The following is a 26,224-nucleotide window of genomic DNA, read 5'->3' as shown; positions in this document are numbered from 1 at the left end:
CGAACCTTTGCAGTTTGTAAAATAGTACAAGTTACATTTGTAGAAGCAACGTTATGAAGAGCAGCTCCAGCAAAATTAACAGAGGAACCTTGCTCATTACCTTTATTTACAATTTCAGACCTGTTCTCTACTGCAACCTTTATGGAGTCATTATCCTTATTTGAATCCAACTTAATACCACACATTATGAGGTTATGTTTTCCATTACATTATGTACACTTGGAATAACACCCTTTAGCTAAATGACCCTTTTTTAAACACTTAAAGCACAATCCAGCAGATTTTATTTTCTCAGCACGCTGTGGCCCATTCAATTTCAAGGTTTTTCATAACAATTTTCTGTTTTATGTTTTTTAGCACAAAATCCACAGATAGGATATTCAACCTCTGATGAGGTATGCAGAGCAGATGCAGAGGTTACCTTCTCCCTTGAGCCCTTAGAGTGCCAGTTTCTTTTTTCTTCAGATACACTAGGATTTTCTGGTTTCCTAGAAGTAACATCTTTAAATGTCTCAGATCTTTCAATAGTTTCAATTTCTTCTTGTAAGAATTTCAGAAGCCATTCCAAATCACTTTCATGACCAGCGCCTTTCCTAGCCCACTCCATTCGTATTTCACTCGGAAGACGAGAAAGAATAATTGGCGTCAGGAAAACTTCGCACTGCTTACCAGATACACCTAAAGCCTCTAAACTTTTGATATGCGTCAACAACTCATCCTGTAGATTCCACAGCAGGTAAACATACTTAGGGCCTCCTGCCTTAACAGGAACCTTGCCATTTAAAAGTGCTTGAACATGGGCAAATATCATCCTCTCAGGCCTTCCAAATCTCTCCTTAAGTAGATCACATGCAATCTTATAATTTACACTTGTGTGAGATAGACCTGAGATAACTGATTTGGCTTCTCCTTCCAGCAATGACGCTAAATAACTAAACTTACTTATTACTGGTATATCTGAATTGTCTACATGGCAACTGAACTGGTCCCAAAAGGACTGCCATTCTGTCACTTCTCCTTTAAATTTCGGCAGTTCTAGCTTAGGCAGCTTCACTTGTGCACCTGAAGATCCATTAGTAGTACTACTATCATCGTCACCTTTTTTGTCTAACTCGAGGAGTTTCTCAGCAGCCTTAATCCTAGGTATAAGAGACGTCGTTCTAAACTTAAAGGCCTTGTCCAAGTCATCATCAAGCAAGTCACTTTCTAACTCAACTTCTATTTCTGACTGTACTTCATCTAACTTGGCCAAACGAATATCAAAATTTTCAATAACAGCCTTCAATTCCACTGCACTAAGGACAGGCCTTCCTGATAAACTTAGAGTTCCTTTCCTAGCCTAGAAACCCATCCTCTGGCTGCCTTTCTCTTCTTTAACAAATTCTCCATCTTGAACTATTTATTAGCATATAATTACTCACAAACGGGTTCTTGATATCCTTTCCCGGGGTCTGGGCACCAAAATGTTCTTAATATATGACTAACAACATCCAAGAAGGGTTGAGAAAGGAAAGCCGGGTGGTGACGCCGCTGTTTCTAACTGTATTCTGTTTAAATTCTTACAACAAACGATGACAAGAAGTCATCGGAAAATCTTACAGGATCACAAAACAGAAACAATCACTTATCCTCAAATTTCTCACTCAACAATTACAAAGGCAAATCACTCAAAATTAAAGCAATACAATACAATTAATAATAATGCAGTGTTTCAATAAACTTAGATTATTTAATAAAACTCATAATTCAAATGACAATAAAGAAAACGTTGAAACAGCAAATTAAATGGCATACTCAACTAAATAAACAAGTAAAGCTTTTCACAAAGTTAATTCCAACAGTAACATTTAAAGTTCATACGTTTGAAACATTTCAAGTCTATAGCTTAGGAGTTTGTTTCATAACTGTTAACTATTATATAATAATTTTGTATGTAACTTCTTAATACTTAAGTTTATTACAACTGGTATTTACATAACATTACATAATTTGGCTGTTATCTCAATCAATGGCCGTATAATCACCATTCTGAAACAGTGTGAAAACAAAACAGAGATTCGGACAACACGACATTCATCCAATCAGCGACAAGCAGCAAGTGCAAGTTTGCCAGGTTTACAAATATCGGCTATAGGTTTAAAGTTAACAGTACATTTCCCTATTGATCTTTGATCTACATTGATCTTTGATCTATAGTGAATAAAGTTATTACAACTACGGTAATAGTGTACTATAGAGCGATGATTGAAATACAAAGCCAAACGGATGTTTTTATCCAATTTGGTTGTACTTAGAAAAAAAAGATGTTTATCATTCGGTTGTTCATGGCTGTACACGTTTATGCAACGAGTATAACGTTAAAACCATACTTTGATCATTCTCTTTTGCTGTTTTTGAACTTATGTAACTAGAAGATGGGATAAAGTTGGGCTATTGTAGTTTTGTCTCTCATAAAATCGGATTATCTTAAGACGAATTATGTCTTTACGTACTCTAGGCACCCAAAGGATTAAAGCTGTCAGCTGGATATAGCTAGGCTAGGCTAGCCGTTGTTTGGTTGTTTGTGTATTGTGTTACAAGGACAACCACCACACAACAATTCAATAACTATACAACAAAAGACCACTGCACAAATAATCACTATTAACACCAAAAAACAATAACATGGCAAGTCAACACCCACCTACAACATCAAGGAACCACAACTCATCTACAACACAACAGAACTCACAAGCACAACAAACTCAACAACACAGGCACAACAACCTTCAAACAACTTCAAAACTCACAAAATAGCTGACCATCAATAATATTCAAGAATAGCTCCCAAAAATCTGACTCTCCAACAAAGGCTCTGGTCACCGACTCTGACCCTCGCTAAGCTCACTTCTCCCTCTTATAACAGACGCTCGCCACTGATATCCTCGGCGATCGCCACTGATATCCTCGGCGATCGCCACAAGAGACACATGCTTACGACCGCCATCAAACCACTCCCATTTATTTCTCCACCAATTTTGCTCTCTCTTTCTCTTTCACATAACCCTTGGTGACATTGTCAAATTTTAATTACCATAACCACTCCTCCATATTATCATTCAGTGGACCAGAGTGCCCGAAAAATGACCACCGCAATAGCATAACCTAGGTTCAAAGCTTGCATATCTAAAACAAAGGCATCATCTGCCTACAGTTTGTGATCAGGTCAGGGTGCCCAGCTATAATCGCGATTTTGTGAATCAATTAGGATTAGTTATGGTTGATCGAATCACTTATATTAGAAGTAAGTTAAATAAAGAGGTAATTCTAAGCCCGCATTCTGCGGTAAAGTAGATAATGGCAGTTGACGTTTTCCCATGTTATTTTACTTACTGAACAAGAATGTAAAGTAATATTTATTTGGCTGACTGCAATTAAACCATAATTTACCTTTGAAGACTGCATGACAGTACAAGGGGTGCGATGTACCGACGTACAGAGTTCAAAGGTAAATAACATAGGAAAACATCAACTGCCATAGTCTACTTCGACTAAACAATCTTCGAAGTTTTGGTTCAGGGTCAAGAAATGTAAACTAACTACCTCATTTGAATTCTGGTAGGGGGTGTGGGATACGTAACCACTAGGGGTCCATATGTCTGGTAAGGGGAGGACGGGATGGGGTACTGGGAGAGGAAGGCACAGGTACGAGTTGGTAACGTTTTACCTGACTCGGCAGTACCCGCCCCTTAAAGAAAGATAATCTTGGCAGTGTAACATTTAAGTTATGACACTAACCTAGCCAACCTGACCTAACCTAACCTAGTAGAACATGTTACCTGACTGTGGGGTCAGACCCCTTAAAGGAAGGCAATCTGAAACAAAAGCTCCCCTATACCATGGTGCATGCGCAGTAGGATTGACACATGTGTAGTAGGATTCAGTGTCGTAATAGCAGTAGTAATAGGTGGATTTTGGCTATGTAACACTCCATTATTGGTGTATCTATCGCTTTATTTCAGCTTGTATTTCGTGTTTTAAATGTCATAAATAAGAGGAAATAACACAATAACATGGCAAAACCTTCCCACAAGTGTTTTACCCCACCCATAACACTGCTTTCCTATCAGTCCCCCTTACCGTAGGATAGAGTTGTAAGGCATAATTCTCCCAAAACCCTGCATTCCCATCGGTCTCCCTTACCGCAGGATAGATGAGAGTTCAATGGTAAACTACAGGTTAATTACAGCCGGCTGAAAAAATATTAGGTAGATCTAAGCCCGCTTACCGCGGCGAACTAGACTGTGGCAGTTGACATTTTTCTATAGAATTTTACCTCCTGAACAAGAATTTAAAGTAATATTTTTTTGGCTGGCTGTAATTAACCTGTAATTTACCTTTGAACTCTATCCTATGGTAATAGGGACCGATGAGATTGAGGGTGTTTTGGGTGGGTAAAACGCCTGGGAGAATTATGCTTTGCAAGTCTATCCTACGGTAAGGGGGACCGAAGGGAAAGTGGGGTTATGTGTGAGGTAAAACACTTGGGGGAAGGTTTTGCCATGTTAGTGTTATTTCCTCTTATTTACGACATTTGAAACACGAAATACAAGCTGAAATAAAGCAATAAATAAACCGATAATGGACCCGTTACATAGCCAAAATCCACCTATTATTATGTTGAATCCTACTACACATGCGCCATGTTATAAGGGAGCTGTTGCCTTTCGTTTCAGATTGCTTTCCTTCAAGAGGGGGTGCCCCCAAGGTCAAGCAACCAGTTCTACTAGGTTAGGTTAGTATCATAACCTATATGTTACACTTCTAAGATTACCTTAATTTAAGGTTGGGGTATGGGGGGCAGTTGACATGTTATTTTATTTACTTTACAAGAGTTTAAGGTAATATTTTGCAGGTCGATTGTAACTAATCTGTTATTTACCTTTGAACTCTGTACGTCGGTACATCACACCCCTAGTACCGTCATGTAGTCTTCAAAAGGTAAATTACGGTTTCATTACAGTCACCCGAATAAAAATGTTACTTTACATTCTTGTTCAGTTAATAAAATAACACAGGAAAACGTCAACTGCCATAGTCTACTTTACCAAGGAATGCGGACTTAGAATGACCAATTATTACTTTAAATTCTTGTTCAGGAGGTAAAATGCTATAGAAAAACGTCAACTGCCATAGTCTAGTTCGCCGCGGTATATGGCCTTAGATCTACCAATAGTGCCTTAGAAAATCTAAGACTCGGTTACTAAATATTGTTACCTTCCAAGGAAATGTTGGTCCAGAATTATTTGCAACATTTGCATGTAACCCATATGCATTGTGGGGTAAACACACACGGCAGCTGTATCCCGATCGCGGTAGATATTGGTACGGCAGTGAATTGCGCATCAATTTCAAACTTCCAGCCGTACAAATAACAGTGTGGTGGGGTACGGCAAATTCTGTCAGTGGTGCCATATTGCGCTCTTGATTTGCTGCAGGTACGGCAGTTAGCTGTATCCGTTTACCAGCTTGCTAATCATACTGTACTATGTGACCAGAGTTCAGCTTTTAGGCGGAACAGTCCCGCTTTTTTAACATGTCCCCCTTTTTTAGTTAGCAAAATGTCCCCCCCACCCTTTTTGTTTTGCTTTTGTGAATTTTGTCCCTCTTTTTTGTGCTAAAAAATCAAAACTATCCCAATTTTAATGGAATAGTGCTGAAATTTTGTTTAATTTTGCCATTTCACTAGCTGGTAAATTCTATCGTCTTCGACAGCTGCAATACCCAATGAAGTGAATTAAATTTATATTGTAGTGTATAAAGACGGCCCTTTGCAACTGCCGATGTCGGGCAGAATAAAGGGCCGAGAAAGTCACCAAAGGTACGATGGTAGTGTATATATTTATATACATATAATCCTCTTTGAGTCTCCTCTTCGGAGTTCTTTTCAGGGCCGATTTGAACATTCGTGACCTACGTATATACAATTTTTGAAAGTTTGAGTCTATGGCTTTTTTCAGCTTGTTAAAGCCTGAAAACATCTGTTTTTTGGCGAAAACTGAGGTATTATTCCGCGGTTCATGCTGTTCCGTCGCCATTTTTCTTGCTGTCACTGATATGCCTGAGGCGGTAAACAAGGGTTCGTGCATGTGCAATTCACTGCCATACCAATATCTACCGCGATCGGGGTACGGCTGCTGTACCAATATCCAGTTACTTCGTAACTATTTTCCAACAATAATGTTGGTGCCCCGGATTGAGGGCTGTTGCAAAACAAGTGTCCTGTTGGGCCAGCGTAGTAGCCATCAAACCCCTTCCGAGACAACTGCCACCTCCCCCTTCCCGCCCCTCAGACCCCCAGTGAAGGAAAAAAAAAACTTTTGGTAGATCTAGTGTACCTATCCGCGGCGGCCCAGAGTATGGCAGTTGCGGTTTTTCTATGCAGTTTTACCTCCTGAACAAGAATTTGAAGTAATATTTATTCGGACGACACTAATTTACCTTTGAACTCTATCCTACACTACAGTAAAGGGGACCCCCAGTGGGAACCGGGGTTTTGGGTGGGGAGAAACCACTTGGGGGGAGTTTTTGCCATGTTATTGTGGTATTTCCCACATTTATCACTTTTAAAAACACGAAATACAGGTGGAAATAAGATATAACAAAACTAGCGATAGGAGAGCCATTCCACATCCATATTCCACCTACTACTACTGCTACCACGACACTGAATCCTACTATGCATGCGCTAATGCTACTGCGCATGGCTAACTGTAAGGGAGCTTTTGGCCTAAACTCAAGACTTATTATTGAGGAAAAAAATGGGGTTTTACGGGAGGGATACATGTATTTAGCCAATCACGTTACAGTATGACCCCTATGTTGCTACCGGACTGAGTGAAGGATTGGCTGGTAACCATACGTTGAGTTACATAAAAGCATTTACCTAGTTTGTTTATTAAACATGTTATGTGAATTCTAGTTTTCATACATTCAACTTACCTGTCAGATATATACATAGCTATCGACTCCGTCGTCCCCGACAGAAATTCAAATTTCGCGGCACTCGCTACAGATAGGTCAGGTGATCTACCGCCCTGCTCTGGGTGGCAGGACTAGGAACCATTCCCGTTTTCTAATCAGATTCTCTCTGTCGCCAGTGGTATCAACATTGTTGTTACTTCCTCCTGACTGGAATTCTTTTTTCACAACGCTTTTGATCATCTTTCGACTGATTTTTGGTGACGTACTTGGATCGTTGTTTGGCATTCGCTATCATGGACTGTTTTTTGGATTTGGCTTTGGATTTTCGTGAATATGTTTGACTCTAGTGTTAGTTTCAGAGTGTGTGTGAATGAAGGCTGTAAGGTGAGGATTCCGAAAGCTTCGGTAGATCCTCACACTACATGCAGTGGTTGTAGAATGGTTGAATGCTCGATTGAGAATACGTGTAACGAGTGTGAGAAACTGAGTGCGCAAGAATGGAAGAATCTAACTTCTTACTTGAAGAAGTTAGAGAAAGATAGAGAGAGGAAGGCGGCTTACAAAAGCCGAAAAATGTCTAGATCTCGTGAACTTCTATCTAGTTCTGTAGCTTCTTCTTCTGATAATTATGCCCATTCTATTTCAGCCCGTTCACAAGTTGTTAACCCCTCTGTTTCTGCCTCAGAAATGGCGGAACTCAGAGCTTCCCTTCAGAAAATGCAGGAAAAAATGGCAGCATTGGAAGGTAAGAAAAGTGAATGTGGTTTCTCAAGTGATTTTAGTGTCCCCAGTGTAGTGGAGGGGGCGTCTGGTCGTCTCTAAGACGCTCCCAGGTCTAGACCGCTTCCAAGCTCCCTGGCCCAGAGGAGAAGGAAAGTCGAAAGCCTTACGGAGGTTGTGGAGAATCCCCAAAGATCAGGCGTCCCTTCGGCAGAATCTATTACATCTCAGACTGCCAGGGACAGCTATAGGAAAAGCATCCTACGAGAGTGCTTTTCGTCATCTAGTTCGCCTTCTCCGAGAAGAGGATGGAAGGAGTCGAAGCTTTCCCGTCCGCTGAAGAGGAATTGGAAAGAACCTGAGCTCAATTCTAGCCCCGAGCGCTTCTCTGAAGAAGATGCGCCTTCGGTAATAAAGAAGGCTAGAAAGGAGTTAGATCCTTGGACTGTAAGAGATCCTCGAGCGCCTTCCAGATCTCCCTCTCCTGATTCGAATGAGTCCTCGACCAGAAAAATTTTGATGAATATGCAGGAGCAATTAGCGTCTTTGGTAGGAGTACTTTCTAAAGAGCCTACTCGTAAGAAAGATGATAGGCTTCCGATTAAGAGATCCAAATACTGATCTCCTGTCAGGCGCAACGAGCCTTCCGGGGGAGGTGTCGCACAGGCGACCATCTCTGGGGGGAGTGGAGCATTAGACAGGAGAGAAGTGGAAAAGGAAGTAACTCCTGCCAAGCGTCTGGCGCCAGCTAGGAGCCAGGCGCCAAGTAGGCGCAAGAGCCTGAGTTTCCTGTAGATCGTTCAAGGACTAGAACTTCAACCAAGCACCAAGATCCAACTGGAGAAGAGGAAGCTCCTGATAGGAGTAGAGCGCCTGCTAAGCGCAATATACTTGCCAAATGAAATGCGCCTACCATGTTCGATACTCCTGCCAAACTCCAGGAGTATTTGGAACTAGATGCGCCTTCCAAAGGCCAGGAGTATTCGGAAAGAGATACGCCTGCCAGGCACCATCAGTACTCTGATCTCGATACTCCTCCCAGGCGCCAGGAGTATTCTGAACTTAATACTCCTACCAAGCGCCAGGAGTATTCGGAGCGCGATGCGCCTACCAGACGCCAGGAGTATTCGAAGCGTGTTGCACCTGCCAAGCGCCAGGAGTGTTCCAAACACGATACTCCTCCCAGGTGCCAGGAGTATTCTGAGCGAGATACTCCTGCTAAGCGCCAGGCGCATTCTCCACATGAAGAGCCTGATATCCGACAGGAGTCTTCCAGGCGTAAAACTATTATTCATGACTCTCCTAATGATATACGCAGAGAGAGTGTTACTCTTAGTCCCTCTCCTATTAGAAGTGCTTCTTCTTCGGAAAGGAAGAGATCAAGGGAGGAGACAGATGAGAGAAGGGAGCCTTCTCCTCCCGAGCCTATTAATTTAGAAGACGTCTTGGAGGACGAAATCACTAACAAAGAAGGACTTTCAAATTATAAAGTTCTTTCTTCTCTTCTCTTAGAAGAGTATGGAGATGCCTTGACTCCAGCCACTCCTCCTTCTCCGCGCTCTCTTTTTTCAAGCACGAAAGCGCACAAGTCTTCATCCTTCCTGAAAATGAAGCCGGCCATATCCATGAAGAGGGCCCTACAATCTCTTGACTCCTGGATCAAGACAAAGAAGGAGTTAGGAAGGACAGTCTTTTGCATGCCTCCTGCTAAACTAACGGGTAGAAGAGGCATATGGTACGAAACGGGAGAGAATATGGGATTGTCTCTGCCCGTTTCAGCTGAGTCAGACTTCTCGAGGAGACACGCCTTAAATTCGGCTAAAGCAACATGGGGTCTTTCGGAAATGGACCATCTCCTCAAGGGACTTTTCCACACTTTAGAAGTATTTAACTTCCTGGATTGGTCCCTTGGGGTTCTTGCTAAGAAGTCCCATGAAAAGGAACAACTAAATCCAGAAACCTTACATAGCATCCTTACATGCATTGATAAGGCTGTTCAAGATGGATCGGCAGAAGTATGCTCCCTCTTTGGTGCGGGAATACTAAAGAAGAGGGCGGTTCACAGTGCTTTTCTCACTAAGGCCGTCTCTCCTTCGCAGAGATCCGCTTTATTGTTTGCGCCTCTCTCAGAACATTTATTTCCTTCTCAGTTGGTGAGAGACATTGCTCATTCACTAACTGAGAAGGCCACTCAAGATCTTCTCAGACAATCCTCAAGGAAGAATAGACCTGTGGCCAGTGAGGAAAAGAAAGCCACTCGGCCAGCTCAGCAGCAGCAGCCCTTTCGAGGAGGCCCTCAGGCTAGATCCATCGCCAGAAGGAAGACAATGGAGAGAAGGGGAAGATCTCCCTTCTGTCCCTTTAAGAAGGGAAAATGAGAAATCTTTCCTCCAGACACCTGTAGGAGCCAGGTTACAGTTCTTTGCGGGAGCATGGGAAGACATAGGATCCGATCCTTGGTCGATGTCGATAATCAGGAAGGGTTATTATATCCCATTCAAGGACAGGCCCCCCTTGACAACATCACCGAGGGAACTGTCCGCCAGTTCTGATGGATACTCTTCGTCAAATGGTGGAACAGATGTGGGACAAAAGAGCAATAGAACTGGTACTGGATCACAGCTCCCCGGGGTTTTACAATCGCTTGTTTCTCGTAGCGAAAGCCTCGGGGGGATGGAGACCAGTACTGGATGTAAGTGCAATGAACAAATTCGTAGAACAACAGAAGTTCAGCATGGAAACGTCTGCTTCAGTACTTGCAGCACTCCGTCAAGGAGATTAGATGGCGTCCCTAAATCTTCAAGACGCATATTTCCACGTCCCGATTCACCATTCGTCGAGGAAGTACCTTCGTTTCATGTTCGGCCTATCTACGGCTCCCCAAGTCTTTACAGACTTGATGAAAAATGTGTCAAGACACCTACACATGAAAGGGATAAACGTCTCCCTGTACCTGGACGACTGGCTCATCAGGGCCAGGTCTCGAAAGCAGTGTTTGGAGGATCTGTCAACAATCCTGGAATTGATGAAAGTATTAGGATTGATCGTGAACCTCGAGAAATCTCAGATGGTCCCCAGCCAGAACGTAGTCTATCTGGGGATTCAGATGGATTCTCGGGGTTTTCGAGTATTTCCTTCTCAAGAGAGAATAAGGAAAGGCTGTTCCACAGTATTGAACTTCTTAGAGAAAGAGCGCACTTCGGCGAGGGAATGGTTGAGCCTTCTGGGGACCCTTTCCTCGCTCGAACAGTTCTTTCCTCTAGGAAGACTACATCTCCGTCCGCTTCAGTTCTTCCTGAGAAGCAGTTGGAGTTGGAAGACAGGACAGCTCTCGAACACGTTTCCAATCTCAGCGGAAATAAAAGATCAATTAAGGTGGTGGTTGACCCCCTTAGAAGAGAACAAAGGAGTATCCTTGGAAGTATGGAACCCAAACCTGACATTGTTCTCAGACGCGTCGGAGACAGGTTGGGGTGCGACCTTAGGATCCAAAGAAGTGTCAGGCACCTGGTCGGAAGAACAGGTGTCATGGCACATAAATTGCAAGGAGCTATTAGCAATTCACCTTGCGCTAAAGAGCTTCGAGCACATAGTCAGAGACAATGTGGTACAGATAAACTCCGACAATACTACCGCTGTGGCTTATGTCAAAAAACAAGGAGGAACTCACTCTCTCGCCCTATACGAAATAGCAAGAGATCTGCTGATTTGGGCGAATCAAAGGAATGTAGTTCTCCTAACAAGATTTGTCCAAGGGGAGAGGAACGTGAGAGCGGACAGACTGAGCAGGAGGTTCCAGGTCCTTCCTACAGAATGGACCCTCCACTCGGAAGTCTGTCAGAGCCTTTGGTTTCTTTGGGGGAAACCTCAAGTAGATCTATTCGCCACGTTTCTCTCCAAAAGGATAGACACATTTTGCGCCCTAGTAGAAGATCCCAGGGCTTATGCAATAGACGCCCTTCTCCTGGACTGGTCAGGGCTAGATGTGTACGCTTTTCCCCCATTCAAGATACTGGGGGAAGTAGTCAGAAAGTTTGTGGCCTCGAAGGGAACCAAGATGACTCTGATAGCCCCATATTGGCCATCCCGAATTTGGTACATGGAGGTAATGGAGTGGACTTCCCCAGATCTCTTCCAAACAGGATAGATCTGCTCAAACAACCCCACTTCGAGAGGTACCATAAAAATCTACCCGCTCTTGCTCTGACTGCCTTTCGACTATCGAAAGACTTGTCAGAGCGAGAGGGTTTTCTCGCAAGGCGGCAAGCGCAATTTCCAGAGCCTGCAGATCATCTACTAGGCGAGTGTACCAATCGAAGTGGGAAGTTTTCAGAAACTGGTGCAGGTCGAAGAAGCTGTCCTCTTCCAATACCTCTGTGACCGAAATTGCGGATTTCCTTCTTTTCCTGAGGGAAAAGTCGCATCTCTCTGTACCGACTATTAAGGGGTACAGAAGTATGCTTTCAGCAGTCTTCAGAAACAGGGGATTAGATTTGACGAATGATAAAGATTTGCACAATGTCATTCGTTTCTTTGAAACATCGAAGTCAGTAGAACCTAGGGTTCCAAGCTGGAACTTGGATGTGGTCCTGAAATTTCTGTCCTCCGAGAAGTTCGAACCACCGCATATGGCTTCATTTCGGGATATCACTAGAAAGTGTTTATTTCTGCTATCTCTTGCTACGGCAAAAAGGGTCAGCGAGTTGCACGCCCTTGAGTCACGAGTTGGCTTCAAAGGAGACTCTGCGATTTGTTCATTCCAGACTCTCTTTCTTGCCAAAAATGAGAACCCTTCGAATCCCTGGCCCAGGAGCTTCGAGGTAAAAGGACTTACTAGTCTAGTGGGCAGAGAAACAGAAAGATCCCTTTGTCCAGTTAGAGCACTGAAATTCTATCTGGACAGAAAGAAGCGGTTGGGGGGTTCACAACACGGTCTATGGTGTTCAGTAAAGGACCCCAAGAGACCAATGTCTAAAAATGCCTTGGCCTTCTTTGTTAGAAGTGTCTTTACCAAGGCTCATAAGAACTGCCCAGATGACTCTTTTAATCTATTAAGAGTAAGAGCTCATGAAGTAAGGGCAATCGCGACGTCTATTGCGTTCCAAAGGAATATGTCACTTGAAAATATTTTGGATGCAACTTATTGGAGATGCAACTCAGTATTTGCATCTCATTACTTAAAAGATGTGCGAGTTACATATGAAAAATGTTATTCTCTAGGTCCGTTTGTGTCAGCACAGACGGTTCTGGGTAAAGGAGAGAGCACCAATCCTTAAATATGTGTACGTAACCCTCTTGTCGGATGTGTTCTTGTATTTCCTGTGCATGGAAGTGTCAGATGCCGCACAGGCGGCCTTCACTTCTCTTCACTAGGAGATTGAGTGACAACTGACTTTTAGAGGGGTACAAAATTTTTTTTTTTTTTTTTTTTGTACTTTTGTATGTGTGATTATCGAGTTTTTGGTTGTTTGCTAATATGAGTTCGGGGATGACTCTTGGCAATCTTAGAACTAACACGGGTTAGGATCGGGTGATCGGGATTGGTTGTGTGCTCCTTAAAGAAGGCGTGTTGTCATATAAGCGGATTAGCACCCATTAAAAAATGCCAGTTAGGCTCTGCCGAGTAAGCGGATGAAACCCCATCGACAGACCCACAAGAACTCTTGGCCGCAGACCACAATCTTGCTAAGGCTCTTGAGGTGAAGCAGACTCCTGGGCAGTAGCCACGAAGTCTTCCACCTAATAAGGTAGGAACCAAGGTCACGACTGGCTCTTTACGTTGTTTACCTGTCTAGTCAGTAGTTAACTGTCTCTTGCCCTCCACCAAAGGGTGTCAATCAGCTATGTATATATCTGACAGGTAAGTTGAATGTATGAAAATGATATTGTTATGATACAATAAAGTTTCATACATACTTACCTGGCAGATATATACGATTGAAGACCCACCCAGCCTCCCCGCAGGAGACAGGTGGAAGAGAGAATCTGATTAGAAAACGGGAATGGTTCCTAGTCCTGCCACCCAGAGCAGGGCAGTAGATCACCTGACCTACCTGTAGCGAGTGCCGCGAAATTTGAATTTCTGTCGGGGACGACAGAGTCGATAGCTATGTATATATCTGCCAGGTAAGTATGTATGAAACTTTATTGTTTCATAACAATATCATGTTTATTCCTTTTCCTTTTATCATAGTATTTGTATAATAATTGTTTTGAAATATCCCCACCTAATAATTTCACCATATATACTTTGAAATATTACGTTATAATTGAGGAGAGACACCTAAAAATTCCTACGTGTTGATAATAGAAGTAGGTTTTAGGACGTTTCGATACCTACCTACCTACCTACCTGTTACGTGAAATTGCACATTGCGTTGCATATTACATACACACTCCCTATATGATTTATACAAACTCAATCCCTCCCCTTTTCAGTATTCACGACTGGCTCTTTACGTTACACCATTTATAATGCATTTCTCACCCATACCAATACCTGGATTAAAGTTTGCCATTATTATTATAAAACCTACATTTAAATATATAGTTTGCCATTATTATTATAAAACCTACATTTAAATATATTCCATTACACCATTTTACAGACATCACAATTTACACCTCCCTTCCAGTTTCCTTACTATTATGCAGTTATGTATGGTTACTTTTAACATTTTACAACACTTCCACACCCTTCAAAGTTAGGTTTGTATGTCATTTTACCTACTGGAGGGCGAATCCCCCCGGTTAGGCAACATACCCTACTAGGTTTAGTTTGTTATATGTTGGTTTACCTACTAGTTTTACTTCCTTGAAGGGGGGTACCTGGTTAGGCTAGGTTGGTTAGTTCTTCAAGGGGGGGTTATGCCCCCCTGGTCAGGCAACATTCCCTACTAGGTTAGGTTAGGTCTTCAAGGGGGGGTACACCCCCCGGTCAGGCAACATTCCCTACTAGGTCAAGTTCCCTACTAGGTTAGGTTAGGTTAGGTTACATTCCTTACTAGGTTAGGTTAGTTCTTAAAGGGGGGTATGCCCCCCCAGTGAGGCAACATACCCTACTAGGTTAAGTTCCCTACTAGGTTAGGTTACATTCCTTACTAGGTTAGGTTAGGCCTTTAAGGGGGGTACGGGGGGGGCAAGCCCCCCCGGTCAGGCAACATTCCCTACTAGGTTAGGTTAGGTTAGGTTGGTTAGGTTACATTCCTTACTAGATTCGCCCCCCTGGTCAGGCAACATCCCTTTTAGGTTAAGTTCCCTGTTAGGTTAGGTTGGTTAGGTTACATTCCTTACTTCGCTCCCCCAGTCAGGCAACATTCCCTACTAGGTTAAGTTCCCTACTAGGTTAGGTTAGGTTAAGCCTTTTAGGGGGAGTACGGGGGGGGGGGGGGGGGGGGGGGGGGGGGGGCGAAGCCCCCGCGGTCAGGCAACAATTCCTACTAGGTTAAGTTCCCTACTAGGTTAGGTTACATCCCCTGCTAGGTTAGGTTATGTTAGGTTGGTTTGGTTCTTTAAGGGGGGGTACAGCAGGGCCAACCGCCCCCCGGTCAGGCAATATCCCCTACAAGTTAAATTAGTTTTGTTATATGGTAACCTATGTTTAATTTGGTATTTAGTATTTAGTATTTATCAAAACAACTTTAGGCCCTATTACACATCTACCACCCAGGACTTAAATCCCACACCCCTCCTGGGCCCGTGATATATGTATTTGTATTAATTCATATTTTGAACCCATCCCACATTTACATTTAGTTCCTTAACTAGCCATTTCCTTTTATTACCCTTAACACTGCCAACTTATTTTGTTAAGTGCTTGTACATTTACCTCAGCCCCACCCTGCCTCAACCAATAGCATCAAAGCATTTTTACTACTCCATCCCACCTCCCCTACCCTGTTTTGTACGGTCCGGCCTCCTACCACCTCCTAACCGTACAACTCCAACACTGTTGAATCTGCCGCCATGACTTCGACTGGTGCATCAACTTCACGCTCGCCCGAGCCCCTCAGCAGGAACTCTTTGCCAACTTCATGTAACAAGTGTTACATGAGTTACAAAGATTTCTCTGCCTATTACTCAGGTAATTATGAATGACTAATTGGTTTATGCCAGGACCACGGCCTCCTGAGGAAGCAGGTCTTTTGCCCCCATTGAGTTACAAAGATTTCTCTGCCTATTACTCAGGTAATTATGAACGGCTAATCGGTTTATGCCAGGACCACGGCCTCCTGAGGAAGCAGGTCTTTTGCCCCCATTGTGGGAATGAGTGCCGCCTAGATTTGCAAAATCTAGGTTGGTTTCTGCATGTAACCGTGACATGACCCGGCCCTAGATTAATGGCAATATTATATTACACCTATACCATTTATGACCTACTCCATATTTTCATGTTTTGAGGTTTATAATTGGTATTTTTCCCTCCACGTTTTCCTTTAGGTGTGACCGGTCTTATCGACCGCACAGTAAGAAAGCGAAGAAACGCTGTTCTTACAACTTTTCATTGTTTAAGGGCACTTGGTTCTCTGGGTCCCACCTTGATGTTGAGACAGTTCTGTTCTTCGCATACCTGTATGTGAGTGATTTTTTTTCTTACAAGGTTGCGAGAACAGAACTTGACTGTCGGACACAACAATTAATGATTGGGCCAGCTACTCTCGGGAAGTAAGTATTTTGCTTATCCCCTCACCCTTTTCCATTCCTACCCCCTCCCTCTCCCTCTCTCTCATACACAACCTGCCTTGTATTATATATTATGAAATTTACCCTACTTAATTACCTCCCCTAACACTGACTTTTATTTCAGGTCATAGTTAATTGGTGCATCCAACAGAAGAAGCAAATTGGTGGGCCCAGTACAATTGTTGAAATCGATGAGGCGAAGTTTGGGAGAAGAAAATACAACGTAGGTCGCGTCATCGAAGGGCAGTGGGTGTTCGGTGGTATCTTCGCATACCTGTATGTGAGTGATTTTTTTTCTTACAAGGTTGCGAGAACAGAACTTGACTGTCGGACACAACAATTAATGATTGGGCCAGCTACTCTCGGGAAGTAAGTATTTTGCTTATCCCCTCATCCTTTTCCATTCCTACCCCCTCCCTCTCCCTCTCTCTCATACACAACCTGCCTTGTATTATATATTATGAAATTTACCCTACTTAATTATCTCCCCTAACACTGACTTTTATTTCAGGTCATAGTTAATTGGTGCATCCAACAGAAGAAGCAAATTGGTGGGCCCAGTACAATTGTTGAAATCGATGAGGCGAAGTTTGGGAGAAGAAAATACAACGTAGGTCGCGTCATCGAAGGGCAGTGGGTGTTCGGTGGTATCTGCTGGCAGACCCAGGAGTTCTTCGTTGTTCCCGTACCCAACAGGACCAGTGGGACCCTGCTTGCAGTTATCAAAGAATACATTGTGCCGAGTACCACTATTATTTCCGACTATTGGAGGGCTTATGACTGCCTGGGAGATGAAGGTTATGTCCACTTGACAGTCAACCACTTGATGAACTTTGTGGACCCAGAAACCGGTGCCCATACTAATACAGTCGAGAGGAGGTGGAGTGAACTCCGGCAGTCGACTCCAAGATACGGGAGGAGAATGTACAACTTCGTCGGGTACTTGGCTCTTGCTTATTTCAAGTTGCATTTTGAAGAACTCAAGACCGGCCTCCACGCATTCATAAAGGCAGCTGCTGCTTTGTACCCTCCACCCCTTTAAGGTAAGGTCCGAACATTATTCTTAATTATTATTTTTTGGGAAAGTGAGTGTTAGGTTTTTGCCGAGTTACGTTAAGGTCTCTGTTACTATTCAGTGGGGTGCTGCTAAGACAACTCGTACCTTCCACCTTATCCCGCCCACCCCCTGTGCGTTACCTCCCCCCTTAGTGAACATATGGCTCCGTGGTGGTTGGGGAGTTCAAACATGGCGATTGTGTTTACATTTCCCTGACCGTAACGAATACTAGGTACCGTCCTATAGGACCGTTCTTCGGTGACTTAGACTATGGCAATTGACATTTTCTATGTTATTTTAGTTGCTTTACACGGGTTGTAAGGAATATTTTTTAGTTTGGTTGGAACTAAACTTTAATTTACCTTTGAGTTTGGTACGGCTATGAGGTATGTAGCCTTCAAATGTAAATTACTGCTTAGTTACAGCCGGCCGAATGGATATTACTTTTAAATCTTGTACAGCAACTAAAATAACATAGGAAACAGTCAATTGCCATAGTCTAAGCCACCGCGGATTGCTTCTGTAGAAATACCAAACTTTTTCCTATAAGTTCCCCATAACATTGCATATATAACAATGGCATTACATAATGGCCAGAGTACAATAACATCTTACGTCTAAGGTTGTTATAGGCTAACTGCAGCCGACCGGCAAAATATAATGGTAAATTCTCGATAAACAACCAAAAATATTAGGTATGACAAAACTCAATTTTCAAGGTCATACTAGAAACTATAGTTCTACCTCCAAGGTAAAGAAATGGCTTTCAGCGTTATATTGAGGTGTACAGCACTGCATAGCGAATTAGCGATAATACTACTACATACCATCATTATTAAGAACAGGAGACTCACATCCCCAGTGAATGTGGGGCCAGGGTTGCTCGACAAAAGATAATATTGCTCAACCGTGCACTAATCAGGTAGGCTAATCAATATAGGATAAATGGATTTAGCCATAACGAAAGTCATGGACTCACCATCAGCTGCCCCAAGAACAGACGGTGGTCCGCCAGTGTTGGAAACTGTTACGAGTGATAACAATTACTACCTAGTACTATGCAAGCAACTGGTACTTCTGGCTGCCGCTCGGAGTGCCCGGCTGCCCTGACGATAGTCTCCACAGCTGATCCGACATTCTAACGGCTGCACTCTAGTAGGAATAAAAATTCTTTCACATCAGTACTCGAAGAGTAGTAATAATGAAACTGACAGATTAAGGACAAAGTTGGTCATTAACTTTACCTTGGTGGTTAGTCCGCTTTCCTGTAACCAAAATGGTATGCTACAGTCAGAATTAATAAAGATTCTAGTTTTCATATGAAGACAATTCGATCAACGATTTAAAAGATACTTCCAATGTGGGATCTAATTTCGGTAAAGATGAAAGTACAAGAAATACTGCAATATTTCTAATACTATATATATCTTGTGACTGTTATTTCCAGAGAAGTCCCTGCCTGCCCGACAGGGAAGTGTCGGTCGGAGAATTATGTCAACTACCTAGTTGATGGTCCGTCATAGAGTTAAACAGCTTTCAAATTTTCTTTACAAGAAATAATACTTGAGCCTTTGTAACGTTCACAGTTTCTTACAGAACTAGAAATCGAAGGACAAAGTAATATTATCTCACTTAAAAGTAATGTAAATAAAAAATATGCAATCATGAAGGATTTCCTATGGAAATCTGAGGTAACAAAATATCCCTCAAGTTATGATTGCACAGGACATAATATTAAATTTATATTCTACATAGTGAGGCATCTGCTAGTCGTTAACATTAGTACAGGCCTGTTTCGAGGGGTGGGGTCGGGTGGCGGACCCCCCAAAATTACTGGAAGTTCATATTTTCTGTGACTATCCTTTTCATTAGATTGTACTGACAAAACAATAAATAGTTATTTTTTCAAGTCAAAGTATATAACTTAACAAAAAATTAGGTAAGAAGCATGTTACTGTTAACATAATAAATGAATCGATCAATAAAACTGAAGAGATATTTTAGAATTTCAGTGCAAACTTTCAACATTATAAGCAAAATTCTATTAACGAAAGTTAGTACAGACTGCATTCCCAAGTATTTCATCTTGTATACACCTACATATGCAATGACATTTATAGAAGAAAAGGTCCAGTTTTGGGAAAATTGACCGCCGCCCCCCACACCCCCCCCCCCATAAAAAAAAACTGGATATGGACCTGTAGCAGATTTTTTTTATGCAAGGGACGTGGAAGGGTGGCAATTTACTGAACGTTGTATAATCACAATACACTGCTCCCGTTTCTCCTTTCTTAGGATGCCATCCTGATGACACACACACACACACACATTATATATATATATATATATATATATATATATATATATATATATATATATATATATATACTATATATAGATATATATATCTATATATATATATATATATATATCTATATATCTAGATATATATATATCTATATATATCTATACTCTATATATATATATATATATATATATATATATATATATATATATATATTATGGCTTGCGGTATGCACCAAATTTTCAGTAAGGTGACATTTACGATTATTTTATCTAATATAAAGGTGCGTCCACACGGTCGAACAATGTCCGACGAACAAACATTGTTACCAATTAACAATTGTCTGCCAGTCTTTGCCTTGTGAACAGAGTAAAAGCAGTGGTATACAACCTCATCTGGTACCACTGTTTGTTGCCAGATCTACTTCCATCGTTTCAACGCTAATGATGTCATCTTGCTTCGCCTATGATATGGTAACAATGTTTGCCTGTCGGACATTGTTTGACCGTGTGGACGCACCTTATGTCATCACATTTTACAGATCATCCATGGCAGGCTTTTAAAAAGCGGTGTTACACAGCTAATATCCTTTGGCAACTTGCCTTGTTGTCAATGCTACCATTGACACCAGTTGTTCATGTCTCGAAACGAACCTTTTGTTAACGAGCATTTGCAGTTTCTTCCTTTCAGATGGTGGGAGTGTACTATACTGTATTCAGCAGAGTTAAATAGTTCATGATATCGATTTCACCAACGTGTTTCCGATTCGAAGGTTGTGATTTTTTTTCTTAAAATCTGGCCCATATCCTGATTCTAGGACTGAGAGTTATTGCGTGTCAATGGTCATTTAAGGAAACTTTCTCCAGTGAATAATATTACAAAAGTCTATCAGTACAAACAGTTATGATCCATTTTCGTTGATATAAAGTGTTGATATCTGATGGGGACGTGGCCTGATCAGGCCTGTACCTAGGGTGCGGGGTCGGGAGACCCCCACCCAAAATTTGTGGAAGTGCATATTTTCTGTGATAATCCTTTTCATTGAACTGTACTTACAAAGTAATAAATAACAATCTTTTGTTTTTTGGGCAAGTCTTTTTGTTTTATATATTTTGTTATCAAATATTTACATCATTCTTTAGTAGTAGGAAATACAAGAGTGATAGTAATAGGAATATGATATAGGCCACCATATTTGCAAATGAATTTAAGTAAAATTCTGTTAACCAAAGTCAGTACTTTGAATAACATCTAATCGGGTAGAAGGGCATAGACCGCATACCCAATTTTTCTTCTTAATATAACTAAAAGAAAATTTTCAAGTATTTTATCTTTTATATACCTACTATATATGCAATGACATTTAAAGAAGAAAAAGTCCGGTTTTGGTCAAACGATCCCCCATAAAAAAAAAAAAAAAAAACTAGTTACGGGCCTGCTAATGGGAAGGCAGCCTTCTTTTTTTCTTCCTTCACAACGATGGGAATCTCTGGCTACAACAAGATGACAAACGTAACTTCAGTGTTGCCACCAGCATGAGCTACTTATTTGTATCTAACTGATAAACCTATGCTATTTTATTTTTCCTTTTCATGCTTGTCCTTGGTCATACCACTGTCCTTTCAATTACCTTAGATATTTATTCATCCGATGCTAAACATTTTGAGAAATGAATTTGACTATGAAATTCCAGTTGCAAAGGATACTTAAAAACCTCAAAAACTTCGCGTATTTTGAAATCTACTCCATAGCACTTGAGTTATCAATACATATTCACATCAGTTAGCTGTTTCTGTTGTTCAGAACTGGCGTAATGAGCGTGAGTCTATTATAGTTCTTGACGTTATGAAATAAGGTTTGAAATGACAGCATCATACTACGTGAAAAGTAGCTTAACTATTCCTCGAAAATTGTATAGGAACTGATGCCCAGTATGGCATTCATACCTTCAAATGGGAGATTTTGGGTAGGAAGAAACTTTTTATATTTTAAGAATATTCTGACGAAAACGCAAAAAGGGGTTGTTGCCTCGTTCAGGCAAGATTTTACAAAGTTCCGAACTATATCTTTCATTGTCTTTGAAGGGTAGTGACCAGAAGATGTATAGGCTAGCTCTTAAAATAGATATGCATCGTTTAGTATACCAGTCTCACAAGCCAAAAATGTTTGTCTCATTTTATAATGGGGGTCTTACTTTGCTTGAGGATACCGTGGGTTGGGGTTTGGCCGGTAGCTACCTTTGGACCTTGATGACTACCGGTAGCTAAGACCTTGCTAACTTATCGTCATTGTAATGTAACCATCAAAAATGCTATTCAGTCGTAGATTTTGTAAGCTGAAGTAACCTTAATTTGTAGATAAAGAAGATAAAGAACGAGATTTAGCTAAATATACTGTAGCTCCGTGGTCAATGGTGCCATTCAACTGGATTGAATGTGAATTGAATAAAGAGTGTAAGCCAAAGCCCAAGCACTGGAACCAATGAGGTCATTCAGCGGTGAAACGGAAATCGACAGTAAAAGTGTGAAAGGTGCAACATGAGGAAAACCTCGAAGCAGTTGCACTATGAATCGGTTGTTCGGGGAGGGTGGAGAGTAAGATTGAGGAGAGAGAATATGAAAGAAGGTACAGAAAAAAGAACGAAAGGGGTTATAGCGGGGCCCGAAGGCGCCCTGCAAAAAAAAAAAAAAAAAATAAATAAATAAATAAATAAAAATAAAAAAATAAAAACTTGGGTAATGACCATCCTGGTAATGACTACAGTGCACAGCGTACTTATATCCCGCTCCGGGAGCCATTCAGTGGGGTTCATTTAGCATGCGTGGTCCTTATAGCTATTCAGGCGTATAATCTGAGCATCCTTGTCATTAGTCTGTTTCGTTTATACATTATGAACAGTCTTTAATATCCTATAATGAAGCTTATAAGCACATGTGCCGCCCTGTCATATGTTGTGACTTCGTGGCTTGAAATGCTTTGGGGCCTTCTATATTTTAGCCTTATTGGCACACGCACAAAATAAATAAATAAATAGAAATGAGAAAAATTAAAATAAAGAAAATCAATTATAACATTATTACCCAATGATCAAGTTATATTGATTCGTATACTTTGCAGAACATTGTTAAAAAAAAAATCTCCTTTCGATGATGTAGTTTCATGTCAGTGCAGTGTAATTGTAGTCTGTAAACACAAAAGTCAAATAATTTTACGTAACGTAGAGGTTGCAAGGGTACACAAAGGGGCATTTCTGGTCTTTCTTTTATCAACTTACGCTTCAAGGAAGAGCTTAAAGTCTGGTCATCAGACATCGGGCACTGCCTGGCTTTATACTGAGAATACGAAACGCTTCACTGTGAGCACATTCCAAGTCAAGTACCTCTGTGGAACGCCGCATAAACGAGAAGAGGCAATTGCAGATCATCTTTTAATGTAGTTTGTCTGTATTTAATAAAATGTCTAGACTCAGCAAGTAAGGAGTAACATTTCTATAAGCAACAAGAATAGTCCTACTAACCGTTTGTTTTTCAGGCACAACTGATGTGTCTGTTTATCCGTAAAAACCTGTATTTTACAAATTTCCATATCCACCGTAATTCTGAGGCATTATGTCAATCTTATTGACTCATTCCCGGCGGCTCCAACATTTTGAGTGATTGTGAGGCAATTACTGTACTGCTGTTTTTATGGAGAAGTAACGGCTCTCGATTTTTTCTTGTAATTTAATTTCTTCTTTATAAAAACCCCTAATATATCAGGTTGTATGAGCAGGTTTATGAGATGAACTTGGCATCATATTTTTCTGGAATCCGCTGATGATTTGATATTAACAAATGCGAAAACTATTACTGCTCCAAGAGAGAATGCCCCAAATCCTGTAATTCATTCCGTTCTCTCCATCAGTCGAATTCAACTGGTAAAACAATTAAACACAATAACCTGACATTTTTACTGATGCAGCCTCAACATGAATTGATTTTGCAAAAGAAGTTCCTTGTTTTTCAAGGCGGTGCTTCAACGTGGTATGGCCGTTGGCTTTTCGAGGTGGGGGAAAGAAAGAAAATGCTTTTCTATAGCCGGGTGGACTTTGAAACCGAAGATTTTCTTTAAAGTCCTTTGATTTGAATTGTATGTTTATTTGCTGAAGTTTCAAATCTTTGCTTCTTCGTTTTAATGTTAATTACAATAAGGATGGTCAAAAGAGGTAATTAACGGTAGTTAACTGAACTTGCAATGCTGGTACATAAAGCTGACATACAGTAGTAAGTAGTGTGCACCTTTGTTTTTCTCTACTCCGTTAGTCCCGTACCCGTGAGCGGTTCAGGACACGGATGTTTTGCCAAGCGCATAAAAGTTGTATCAGTACTTCCGTCTGCCTTATGTCCAATCGAAATGTTTTGATTTGAGGAAGCAAAGAATCTTCTTGTAAGCTGTACAAGAGTATTGAAATCGGCGAATCAAAAGATAGGTTAATTAAGTTATAATATACATATATATTCGAATGTTCTTTTTAAAAGCGATGTTGAAGTTTCTTACTGTAGCAAGAGACGGAAATAACTGTAGCATTATGAAAAAAATAAAGGAATTATTTTTGACGAATTCCGAAAATTCCTGGCCCAGAAGCAAGCCAAATTACTAATTTTTCCTTTGAAGCTGACTGTGAATCTTAACTGCGCATCATATAACGTGTACCCATCAGCACTGCACAATAACTGAAATAAACTCAAATAATAAGTATACATTTGTTCTACGCTTTGACGAATTATATAATCGTGCTACAAGAAATACTTTAACTAATGATGCTTAAAGCACTCAGGTTCAATACAGAAATTTATTGACAACGGACAGTTTAGATAATTTTACTTCATGTCCCTGTCTAAAGAATTTTTCGTAATCAGTAATTTTCTTTTTGAATATTTTTATATTTCGTGAAAAAATCCTTAAGTTTTGCTTACCTGAATGAGGGCATTTTCAATCTCGTTTTGGGGAGACGCAGTATGTTTACAGAAAAGGGTTACACCTACTACTTGGTTTGGTTAACTTAACAGAAAGGAATCTTGATTAATAACACTCGTGAGATTCCACAAAGATATTTTTAATTGACTTCCATCTCGTTGGGACTTCATAAAAATGGATGGACATCAGTAAGCGCGCAACGTTTTTCGTTGTGAGCATTTCTTACAAAAACACGAGGACTTTGAGCAGTACTATAGGACATTCCCATACGAGACGCAAAAGGCGGCGCCTTGAAGAAAGGAGTGAGACAGAAAGGAAAGTAGAGGTGTGGTAGTCGCACTGTCTATACGATCTATGAAATTCATGAATTCGTTAATCAATGTTTGTAAAAAACACAGTTATGATGTAAAAGAACAGCTATATTCAATTATCCAGGGAAGAAAAGTTTTCTCTATTAACATTACGAAATATGAAATCTCACGGACTGACGTAGGTTGGGAGTTACTCATCCACCTGGCACTTTAGTTACAGACACTGTGCTTACACTACACATTATAGCCTTCGCATTATAGGAGCATGGACATATTGAGAATTTCACAAGTTATATGGTATATTGCAGTGCGATTGAGCGTATTGTTACAATTGTGTTCGGGAAAATAAGATCAAGGATCCAGCTGATCGCCTTGGTTGAAGACAGGAGCTGATTAAGAAGCTTAAATGATAATGAGTAGCACACTTTTTTTTCTTGAAAATAACAAAATCGATTAACAACAACCACTCTCGATCTCGAATTCCGTGTATGTAATGGTAGAGCAAATAATATTAAGTTTCGCAATGCAACTATTGATGCATTTGCGATAATTGTGTAGCTTTTCTTTGTACTTTTTTTTTATTGGTGATCTAAAAGCTAGTTGTCCTTTTCTACATCACAATGAAGATGATATTTTCATTTCGCTAATTGCATCATTATTTATTGGACGGGCTAAGTTACTGGTGCAATGGGAAACAGTAAGGAAACGAAAGCTAGTTCAGGAAGGTATGTAGTAAAAGCGAGGGTATGCAGAGCACCAGATGACAGTACCAGGTGCACGCATTCGACTACTCTTTATGCAGTCTTAAAATCCTCTCGTGTTTTCTTTGTTTCCTTCCCTTCTTTCACTTTCGCTCGCAATCAATCGATTCCTTAATCACGCTCCGACCACTTGTTTGTTCTTTAATAAAAGATGTTGTTACTTCAAGGTCATACAGGAGGGTCTGTCTGGTCTTATTAAATAAGTAAAAATATTACTTGTATCGAGTTATTGTAGTTCATACTTTAATTTTAGATTATAATTGTAAATTTTGAATTATATTTGTATACACAATGGACATGTATACTTGTTTGATATAATATCACATGAATAAACTTTAGGTGGCTAGTATCGAATAATTATTATTATTATTTTTTTAACTAGTCTGTCTGATTTCGGAGTCGATGACCTGTGTCGTGACTCTAGTTTCGTTTCCTAACAAACAATTTGATCCGTTAACTTGTAAGTAGT

General features: G+C 40.9%; 1 protein-coding gene across 1 annotated transcript; it reads right to left on the bottom strand.

The window, feature by feature from the left end:
• Positions 1-316: 316 nt before the first annotated feature.
• LOC135216590 (uncharacterized) lies at positions 317-8,599 on the bottom strand. Its single transcript, XM_064251970.1, has 2 exons — positions 8,579-8,599; positions 317-1,339 (listed from the first exon to the last, which is right to left on the bottom strand). Exons 1-2 carry the CDS (start codon positions 8,597-8,599, stop codon positions 317-319), a joined length of 1,044 nt encoding a protein of 347 aa, XP_064108040.1.
• Between the last annotated feature and the right edge of the window lie 17,625 nt (positions 8,600-26,224).

Source organism: Macrobrachium nipponense, chromosome 6 (genome assembly GCF_015104395.2).
Source record: "Macrobrachium nipponense isolate FS-2020 chromosome 6, ASM1510439v2, whole genome shotgun sequence".
Lineage (NCBI taxonomy): Eukaryota > Metazoa > Arthropoda > Malacostraca > Decapoda > Palaemonidae > Macrobrachium > Macrobrachium nipponense.
The sequence above is the reverse complement of the archived record's forward strand: the minus strand, read 5'-3'. Positions and strand labels throughout refer to the sequence as shown.